The 11,011-nt window shown below is 36.5% G+C and overlaps 1 protein-coding gene across 1 annotated transcript; it reads right to left on the bottom strand.

The window, feature by feature from the left end:
- Positions 1 to 5,470: 5,470 nt before the first annotated feature.
- Positions 5,471 to 9,929, bottom strand: LOC100370622 (proprotein convertase subtilisin/kexin type 9-like). Its single transcript, XM_006822589.3, has 7 exons — positions 9,870 to 9,929; positions 8,641 to 8,884; positions 8,029 to 8,235; positions 7,329 to 7,472; positions 6,871 to 6,993; positions 6,184 to 6,363; positions 5,471 to 5,702 (listed from the first exon to the last, which is right to left on the bottom strand). The coding sequence occupies exons 2-7, from the start codon at positions 8,873 to 8,875 to the stop codon at positions 5,629 to 5,631; spliced, it is 963 nt and encodes a 320-aa protein (XP_006822652.1). The 5' UTR covers positions 8,876 to 8,884; positions 9,870 to 9,929; the 3' UTR covers positions 5,471 to 5,628.
- Between the last annotated feature and the right edge of the window lie 1,082 nt (positions 9,930 to 11,011).

Below are 11,011 nucleotides of genomic sequence, written 5' to 3'. Positions count from 1 at the left end.
TATATATATATATATATATATATATATATATATATATATATATATATATATATATATATATACTTTCTGAGTAGTATTAAATACCTGAGTGAGTTTTTTAGTAGATGTAAACACCGATTTCTGACTTTTATGAACTGGCAGGTTCGGTATACAACGAAAGATGCCTTTATTTATGTATCCAATCACACAATCGTTGAAGAAGCTCAGAAAAATGTTATTACAAAATACTCGTTTTTTATTCACATGTCGCAATTGTTTAATTCGCCGATTTACGTGCATATTGTATGACTATTGTGTAATAATATTCAAATTTGATTAACTTTTTACGCAATTCCTATTAAATTACCACATTATACGATGAGGTTAATGTATTCATAATAACAATGATTAGCCGGTGGTGTTATCTTGGTCTGTTTATTTGAGGACGGGGATTTTTAAATTTGTGGTTGGTTTGTGTCAACATAAAAATGATGAGCCGGTGGTGTTATCTTGGTCTGTTTATTTGAGGACGGGGATTTTTAAATTTGTGGTTGGTTTGTGTCAACATAAAAATGATGAGCCGGTGGTGTTATCTTGGTCTGTTTATTTGAGGACGGGGATTTTTAAATTTGTGGTTGGTTTGTGTCAACATAAAAATGATTAGCCGGTGGTGTTACCTCGGTCTGTTTATTTGAGGACGGGGATTTTTAAATTTGTGGTTGGTTTGTGTCAACATAAAAATGATTAGCCGGTGGTGTTATCTTGGTCTGTTTATTTGAGGACGGGGATTTTTAAATTTGTGGTTGGTTTGTGTCAACATAAAAATGATTAGCCGGTGGTGTTATCTTGGTCTGTTTATTTGAGGACGGGGATTTTTAAATTTGTGGTTGGTTTGTGTCAACATAAAAATGATGAGCCGGTGGTGTTATCTCGGTCTGTTTATTTGAGGACGGGGATTTTTAAATTTGTGGTTGGTTTGTGTCAACATAAAAATGATGAGCCGGTGGTGTTATCTTGGTCTGTTTATTTGAGGACGGGGATTTTTAAATTTGTGGTTGGTTTGTGTCAACATAAAAATGATTAGCCGGTGGTGTTATCTTGGTCTGTTTATTTGAGGACGGGGATTTTTAAATTTGTGGTTGGTTTGTGTCAACATAAAAATGATGAGCCGGTGGTGTTATCTTGGTCTGTTTATTTGAGGACGGGGATTTTTAAATTTGTGGTTGGTTTGTGTCAACATAAAAATGATTAGCCGGTGGTGTTATCTTGGTCTGTTTATTTGAGGACGGGGATTTTTAAATTTGTGGTTGGTTTGTGTCAACATAAAAATGATGAGCCGGTGGTGTTATCTTGGTCTGTTTATTTGAGGACGGGGATTTTTAAATTTGTGGTTGGTTTGTGTCAACATAAAAATGATGAGCCGGTGGTGTTATCTTGGTCTGTTTATTTGAGGACGGGGATTTTTAAATTTGTGGTTGGTTTGTGTCAACATAAAAATGATGAGCCGGTGGTGTTATCTTGGTCTGTTTATTTGAGGACGGGGATTTTTAAATTTGTGGTTGGTTTGTGTCAACATAAAAATGATGAGCCGGTGGTGTTATCTTGGTCTGTTTATTTGAGGACGGGGATTTTTAAATTTGTGGTTGGTTTGTGTCAACATAAAAATGATGAGCCGGTGGTGTTACCTCGGTCTGTTCATTTGAGGACGGGGATTTTTAAATTTGTGGTTGGTTTGTGTCAACATAAAAATGATGAGCCGGTGGTGTTACCTCGGTCTGTTTATTTGAGGACGGGGATTTTTAAATTTGTGGTTGGTTTGTGTCAACATAAAAATGATGAGCCGGTGGTGTTACCTCGGTCTGTTTATTTGAGGACGGGGATTTTTAACTTTGTGGTTGGGGTGTGTCAAGTGGACATATAAGCAATGCTAATAGATAATTTCGTCAAATAACTGCACCGCGTTACTGCATGGATTACCAACAACCATGGAGATTTACCTTTTTTTGTGATATCGAATTGTATGTTATGTAAGCGCCCAGATCTTAGTTTTGAAATGATATTTAGTGACGTGCGAGGTCCTTTATAACGATTTAAGCGCGCCTCAGTGGACAAGTATTTGCAACACAGTGTTTTGAGTTTTGTGAAGTTTTATGGTGTTTTAATAAGTGTATGAGTACGGAATATGATGGAGAAAGTAATGCCCCAAAGAGTTTTTCAGAGTTTTGAAATTTGTCGATGTACAGAGATATCGACGTTTTAAGAGTTGTTTTTGTTTACGTGTTGTTTCCGGAATACTTCTGGCGCTTTTTGAGTTGATAGCACCTTTGTAACGTTTTTTAATGTCTTTTTGGAATGAGTTTGGTGCGCCTATATACGTATTGTTTGATAACGCAAGCTTTTGTTCATGATTGACAGGATTATATGTAACTTAGTGGTGTCTATCGTTTTAGCCTTCCCTGTCTTTTTGCCAGAGGAGTAATGTGTTATGATAGCTTTGTCTTTGCATTCCGTTTCCACGCCATATGACTTTTGTTTAGATTAACGACTTTTGAGTTCAGTTAAAGTTTATAAGCGTATATGACAGGAGTTTGATTAATAGCTTGTTTATTCATTATTTATTAGTTACCGCTTTACAATGGTTTAACCGAGAGACGCATCCCTGGTAATCACGTGATCACGCTGTCGACTGCAGCGATTGGCTGATCGCTTGGTTACACCGCCACGCCTTAGTTTTTTGACCTTTTGATATAGAGTTTGTAACCTTAGTAACGAGAGACAGTGCAGCAAAGGGTTACCCTCAGCCGACCGTTTTGAGAAAAGCGGGTCTATTGGTAGCCTTTCCCTTGTTTTTGTGACTTTATAATCAATTGCATTTAGACTTATAATCAGTTTATTAATCAGTGTGTTTTACTCTTTTGATTTATTCCTTTTATCAGTATTGTATTTAACCCATATGACGAGTGATGAGTAGACGACGGTATCTTTGATTTATGAACGTGTTATGCCGGGAGGCATTTCTCAGTTTGGGTGAAGGGATGTGTCATGAATTAGTTTACGCGTATCTGTTAATCGACTTAATTAGCTGATTACTAGCGAATGGCTGTGTTATGTCTGGCATCGTTTAGGCCATGCGAGGTTCTGAACGGAACTTGGCTCAGTGATTTGGAACTAATTACGAGATAACCGTAGCTATTCGGACTATTAATTCTGACAGTTGGTATTCGTAGTTATTAATGTAGTGAACGATTAATCAAAATATATGACGTATTCAGTACTTAGTGTGATTGGCTTTATGATTGAAGGTTACGCCCTAGAGTCTTTTTACTGCATTGAAATTGGTTAGAGTTTTGAAAATGAATAAAGTTGGTTTAGTTGGTCTTGGCGAGTACAGCACGATAGACGCAGTCCAGTCTTGGGCTAGTCTTGAGTAAGCCTTGCGATGGTCTTGGGGACTTTTCCCCAGGGCGCTGTGTCTTATAGAGTACTCGACTGTCCGACTAAGACGAGAGATGAAACGTATTTCGTTGTGTGTGTCTTATTTGACTGTAAAGCTTTAGTGACTTACCCGATCCCGTACCTCAAGGGGACGCGATAGAGAGACGAGACGAGATTTCCCCCTGACGCGTGTGGAGACCCCAGAAGAAAAGAATTCCCCCCTGATAGTATATCCAATTTCTAATAAGACGACATGTTTATGGCCGAAGGCGACAAGTTCAAGAACTTTTGACAATTTTCTTAAAACAACTCAATGAATTGGTTTTAATCCTGGGAGTTTAACATTGTGAACACATGATGTGAAATGATGACAAGTCATGTATTTTCATACTGGCCGAGATTTTTCAGATGAAAACAACATCAAGTTCACAGGAACTAGCTCAAACGTGAGTACGAAAGCCATGTCTTGCACATCATGAGTTTTGTTGACGAATAAAATGACGAGTTTTTAAAGATGGGAAATCGAACCAAACGTCACAGCCACAGCCAGCCAGTCCCCGGACAGGATGAATAACGCAACACAGACGTGGATATGTATGTTGGGTGTTTTTTTAATTTAATTTTAAATAACTCATTTCTTGAGTGTACGTGAGAGAAGCGGAGACAAATTTAGCATGAACAATTCAGTTTAAGGGAATACCGGACGTTTCAGTTTCGACCAGGGCGGACGTTTTGGCCCGTGACTCTTCTGTAAAATAAACGATCTTCAGTATTTGAAATTATCTCCCAACCAGATCAAGCAAACAGTGTTCATACATATAAGAAAGCAACATTTTACCACTTCTATTGTTAATAAACGCAATGGACATAACAACGTTTCATTGTAAAAATTCACACCTATCGTCACATGTGTTGATATCAGTTATTTCGTAACAATAAGTGATGGCAGTATAGGTTTGTTTAAATATGCTAGTATTCGGTTTATTCTGGTGTGGAAAATAGTTATTTTTTTGTCCAGTAGACGAAACACACTGAGTGACGTGCCAAATATCATTACACAACAGTAGTAATGTTATGTTTTACTTGGTATCACATTAGAATAAAGCTGTCGAGGGGGGGGGGGCTAAACGACAGGACATTAGATACCCTTAAACACACAATTACATTTTTGGAATATTTTGATTCTCTGTGGCTAAGATCATCTTACCATTGAACTTTACTTAGGCCGAAATCTCCGTGGCCGAAACGTCCGGGGCCAAACAACCGGAGCCGAAACGTCCGACCACCAGATTAAGGTGACTTATAAAACAACGTGAGCGTGAAAAATAGCTGCATCAAACGATGGGAGAAATTCACAACTCTGGGTGGTTGTTATGTAGAGAAAGGCTAATAACTGTGCCAAGTTTCATTAATCTCCTGATATGGGAAATGTGTCAGGGGCATTACTTATTGAATACCCCGGCCGTCGTATATTAAAACACCCACTCAAGAATTCAATTATGCATTGTAACATACACCCTTGTCATTTTCCCGATGTACAAATAATACCACACACGACACTTGATTTAAAGCGATATATTGTAAAAGTTGTAACTATCACCTGTCATTACCATGTATATATTCAAAACACATGATGCTTAAATTAAAACTATATAGTTTACAATATACAACTGCCATATATTTTCTGACTTATTTATTACAAATATGCGACCCATGAACGAAGAATTGTAAGAGATGTAAATCAACATTCTTGGGAACGTTTTATCTTCGAGACTTTTTTTCAAGGTGTTTTCCTACACTGAAGAATGTGAGCGTTTGGCAACTAAATGTCAGTAATAATGAATATATTAATGTGTTCTAAATTACAGAACGTTTTCACTGAATGGGAAAGTAGTATCTCGAACCATTAAATGTCTGAGGTAGAAGTTACTCGTGTGTATCCATTTCCTGAACAAGGCAACACTGGATTACATACATGTGTATATAAACGGAACCACGTCCTTGAAAATATCTTTTCTATCAATTCGAAATCAATACGACACGCCATATGGTGAGATTATGTTTTGACGCATTAGATCGATTTTATTGAGAGGTAGATGACGATAATAACATACAAGAAATAATATATTTATCGAACAAAAGTTGAAGAGTAAACATGAATTAAATTAAATTAGAAATAATTGATTTCAGAAGCAATAGCGAGACTAATTAGTATTAGTTGCGACAACAGGTGGCAGCGCTCCAGACTTTTACGTTATTACCACCATTCACAGCCACGCAGGTATCACCTGTCGGTCAATAAGAACATTCACGTTGTTATGATGTATCTCCACTGTAGTATAAAACTGGCAATGACGTTTGCATAACGGCAGATATTTTGAACAACATATCCCATTCTATTACAGAGTTTCTGGGGGATGAAAGCTTACTGTGACTAATATCTGACTAACTAATCGCGTTATACTAAATTTTGAATTGTCCATATTCATAAATTCTAATCTGATTAATCTTGCAATAGAACACGTTTCTATAAGTTGCTCTCCGAAGTAAAAGCGTTCATGTGAGACGTTGATATTGGTTTGATATTTAGTCGTTTGTCATTAAAAAATACTGAAAATAAAGAATTGTTATATTCTAAGGGATGAACTTCTGCAGAAACAGACGGAGTTGTCTATTTCAACGACATCGCTTACACCAAATTTTGACGTCACTTGAGGGAGCGGCATGTAGAAAAGTTGCGTTATTCATGTTTTTTGGTTGGATAATTACCTTCAATGTACGCTCCATCACACAGTGTCCAAGCTGTATAAGCAGAACACCCGGTCAATAACCAACCATCATCACACGTCACTTTGGCCAGAGAACCAACCGCGCCTCCACTTTGTGGGCTCCATTTGACTTTACATTCCAAGTCCGGTGCCGCACAGCAAGCCGAGAACGCCCATACACCTGAAATGACGTCATAGTTTTTATGGTCAAATATTTGATGATAAAAACTGTCGTAAATGCAACGTACGCCGTATTTTTCTATCACATTGTTAGTTCAACATTTTACAATATTTTATTATTTTGTTTTACATTTTTTTTATTTTGGTCCAACACAGATTATGATCTTTTATTTTAGAAAAAAAAAATATGGAAAAACATTTTACAATATTTTATGATTTTGTTTTACATTTTTTTTATTTTGGTCCAACACAGATTATGATCTTTTATTTTAGAAATAAAAAATATGGAAAAACATTTTACAATATTTTATGATTTTGTTTTACATTTTTTTTAATTTTGGTCCAACACAGATTATGATCTTTTATTTTAGAAATAAAAAATATGGAAAAAGTTGTGCGGGTTTATTTATTGAAAAGCGAAATAATTTGGTATTTGAAAGGTTCCACGTGTCTGAGGTAAAAACATTACGAATTGATGCAAACAACGAAATGTTAACTAGATACTAACCACCGCCACCTGCACCATTGTATGCGCGGCATTCCTGGTTAATGACATCTTGTAGTTCTTCACGTATTTCTGAATTTGGATGCGCACCATCCAGTTGTTTCCAAAATGTTCTTGCCATGCATCCTAGTCAAATAATAAACATGATAATAACAATGACTCATCGCTTTGATTGAATATGCTTACAAGAGAAACCGGGTGGGTAGCCCATCGAACATATTTCAAACGTGTTGCCAGTTTCCATCCATTTGCGGACGTACTAATCTTTCAAAAATATCATATTTGCATTTAAATTCTCGCTCTCAAACGTCAGTGTGAGCAGGAGTATGTGTGCGGTATCAGAAATTACACGTAACATGATGAATTAGATGAACTGTGCATGGTGTCATGGTAACGATACGCATGGGCTTAGCTATAGGTCTCGCGAGAGTTAGTGAGTCGGGATTACAGAAGGATCGTACCTGTCAAATATGGCATCATTCCATCGATATTACTTGGACACGCAGAACCACTGTAATTATCGTCACCGGAACCGGATTTGCTACCGACAGCATACTCGCATTGCATCCCGGGCCATGTACAGCATCGAGCATACGCTTTAACACCTGTGAACCAACATATATCATATATATTTGTCACAGCAGACTTCGACAATAACGCTCGTTTTCACACCGTGTTGAAGTATTTTAAATTGTACTGAGGTGTTCATCAACGCTATGCTGTGGTGTCTAAGCATATATGCTAGGCGGAATTTGATAGGTCGAAACAAACTGTCAACAAACAAGCTCTCTGATTGGTCTTAAATCGTACGAATCTGCAGATGAGTCAAAGCATGTATGTAAGACGGAATTTGATAAGTCAAAACAACCGGTCAACTAACAAGCTGCTCTCTGATTGGGTAAGGCAGCAAATCAGACACAGTCTTTTAAGTAACTTCGCATCGACTCACTTCATTTAAGCGTAACGCAAATAATGTGACTGTGACATTGACTAACATTGTTGAATAATGCGTATACGTTCTGTACAGCATAGAATTAAACTGTCTACAAACAGTTTTCAATTGTCAAAACTAATATATGGTACTATATAAAACAATATTAAAAAAAAAAAAAACATATATATTCTCCATAATATTCATGAAAAATTACTGAGTTTATTTACCACTTCCCCCGGAACCATTCTGGGCATAGCAGACAGGTTTCCCATCATCCCCTACTTCTATATACTCGCCATCACGTGTTCCATGGGCGCTACCGGGAAGATAACTCGTGCATCCCGTCATTACCTCATCGCCTTGACACCGTACGAACGCCGTGACGTCATCACCAGCACCAGACAACGCAGATGCACGTGTACGACATTCCGGTGCTGAAAACAAGTCGTAATTCCCAAGTTACAAATATTTGAGAATACCCAGGCTTGCTTTAGAATAATTTTATGTCAAAGCTTTTGCAGTTAAAAATAAAACTAGTCAGAAGGGCATGTATGACGAAACCGCGCGTTCGAAGAAAACAGGTACTTTACACGCGTTGTACACGTTGCATGGAGCTTATCGAACATGACGATACACGACTGTAGCGCTTCAAAAATCACGCTGCATTCAAATTAATGGAGATTAATACTCGTAGTCTTTCTAAAAATACTCGAATTCAACTAAAATACGAACAAATGTGAAATTATACATGCTGAATAGATTTAAATTTAAGGATATTTACATCAGTACTTATAATAATACAATATGCAATAGAGAATAGAGTATCCATAGCTACCCACTTGGCAACGTTTTAGAGTTGGTACAGCATTCAAGAGTTTGTCTCACTAACGCGTCTAAGTCATCCAGTTTATTCTCGATGCTTTCCAGCTTTTCTGCCCCGGTGACAAGAATATCTGCATACCTCAGGGAGCTACAACTTGTAGACTTCGAGAAGTTTTCCACGTCAGTTTTTAGAGTAGCTGTTATGGCTAGAGGCAACAGTGCCAGCACAATGTACAATGTATCACGCAGCATATCGTATTTCTTGAATCAAAAACATTAGAAAATATTCCTATTTGCCGTACGGACAATTTCGCTATTTTTTTTATAATTCTGACTATTTTCAATCAAGCGAATGATGACCTGTAGGTAAGTAGACCTGTACGTGCGTTACAAAGACGGCGTCTCGTTTTTTCTTTCTGATTTCTTTTTTATAATTATCAATTAACTACTAAATAACTATTAACTAATTAACTACTAACTAAGTAAGTGCAGACATTCTACCGAATATCCGTTCGAGGTAGCATATATGTAGTTGCGTGTCAGTGGTAGAATAAAAGATAAATCGAAACGCGATTATTTAACTTACATCGTTACGAAGGTCATATCATGTTCTATTCACGAGTTTACCTGAAGGGATGTGTAAAACGTCGGTGTTTTCAATATTCGGAATAGTAAAAAAAAAACGGAATATCAAAATTGGCCGTCAGGTAGATCATTCAGACAAAAACTGTTCCACATTTGCATTGTAATTGTTGCCGGTATTATAGTAGCATGCTTAGTGACTTTTTGAGAATGTCTTTATCATACATCAATTTTCTTCATAAGTTTAAATAATTTCCGATAATACAAATGGTCGAACTAATGGTTTTAGCAATTATACTAGTAAATAAAAAAAATACAAATTTGTTATAAATTATTGGTAATCCTGTGAATACTAAAGTCAACTTTTACAATATGAAAATGCGTACAATTTCCCGTTTTTTGGCTACAAATTTGATTACCACATGCAGTCAATGTGAAACGATGGCGATTTGATTCATCACAATTAACAAAGATGTTATTATTGTAGAAAATTGTACGAAAATGTTCAAATGTTCCGGCACATTGTTTTCCGGAAAGATAATGACATATACTGTGTGATACAAATGTCTGTTAAGTTGCATGCCACTGGTAAATTATACAAATATATATTCCAACTAAGAACAGGAAAAGTAATATTCAGTAAATCGTAAAACGAAGTACATACCTGAGGTGCTCTGATAATTTGAAGTTATTGTGCAAATCCAGTGATATATATATATATATACTCGACAACTAGTGATACCATGTGATGTTTCTCAGACATAACAAAACAATTAATTTGAACAAATTTATCGATAGTCACGGCGAAATTTAAATTAATTATTTGATCACCAGTGATCGAAAAAAACGCAATTAATTAATACCCAGTCTGCTCTCTCAAAGAGAAATTCTGCACATGTCACTAATTCATTTAGATTTATTCTGTCTTTCGTCGTTCGTATAAACTGTCACTATATGCATATTTTCAAATGCAAGGAGTATGGGATAACGCCGGTAATTCCACATATTCCGCTTCGGGGTTCCATCGGTTGTGTGTTATACGTGTCCTCCGGCTTTTATTATTATCATTTTTAATTAATTTTCCTACATTGTGTTCGAGAGATGGGAATTTGACGACAAGATAAATATACCACGTTTACCTTACACTCGAAGACAATGTGTTTTCTCATGTCTGGCTATTCCCATTTTTCAATGTGTTTGAAAATTGTTATCTCTGAAAACCCTTTGTTCTTGAAGCTAAAGTCCAACACGTGTTCAATTAAGCTACACAACCCCGTTAAAGATTCCAGCTCTTTAGTAAACAGTTGACGTATTCAACTTTGTAAAGTAAAAAAGTTGATGATCGCAATGTATTCAAAGGTTTTATTAGAGTCGATATCTACATTGCAATCATTCAGTATTTAGACCAATTACTTGTACCATTTCTAGAAATATGTGTATACATTAACTGGTCTCGTTACGAAAATGAGTCGATCGTACAAACTTCCGTTTTTCTTGATATACAAGGGGAGTGTTGGTATTAGAGTATATACACGTACCGATCACAACTAAGAATATATATTAGCAACTTATTTTTCCCAATAAGGGCACTACTTCATTCAGAGTTAAACGACAGGAATATAATAAATCCTTCCAAAGTATAATTGTTCTAGATATCGACGCGATTCATAGCCCGTCCCACTGTGACGATATCTGTGTACATTTTTGCCGACAAGCATGCGAATGTCTGTCAACACATGTCGATCTGCTGCAACAACATTGTCCGTAAGTTTTTTTTCATAAACAGGCACACATATATGTATAATT

Source organism: Saccoglossus kowalevskii, chromosome 18, assembly GCF_978046115.1.
Source record: "Saccoglossus kowalevskii chromosome 18, keSacKowa6.1, whole genome shotgun sequence".
Classification (NCBI taxonomy): Eukaryota; Metazoa; Hemichordata; class Enteropneusta; family Harrimaniidae; genus Saccoglossus; species Saccoglossus kowalevskii.
Note: the sequence above shows the minus strand (reverse complement) of the source record. Positions and strands in the feature narration are given on the sequence as shown.

Excerpts from the sequence above, each read along its gene's own strand:
- LOC100370622 (XM_006822589.3), bottom strand. The coding sequence starts at position 8,875 with ATGCTGCGTGATACATTGTACATTGTGCTGGCACTGTTGCCTCTAGCC. Across the intron at positions 6,994-7,328 it reads AATGATGCCATATTTGACAG|GATGCATGGCAAGAACATTT; the intron begins GTACGATCCTTC and ends TTATTTGACTAG. Across the intron at positions 6,364-6,870 it reads CAATGGTGCAGGTGGCGGTG|GTGTATGGGCGTTCTCGGCT; the intron begins GTTAGTATCTAG and ends ACGTCATTTCAG.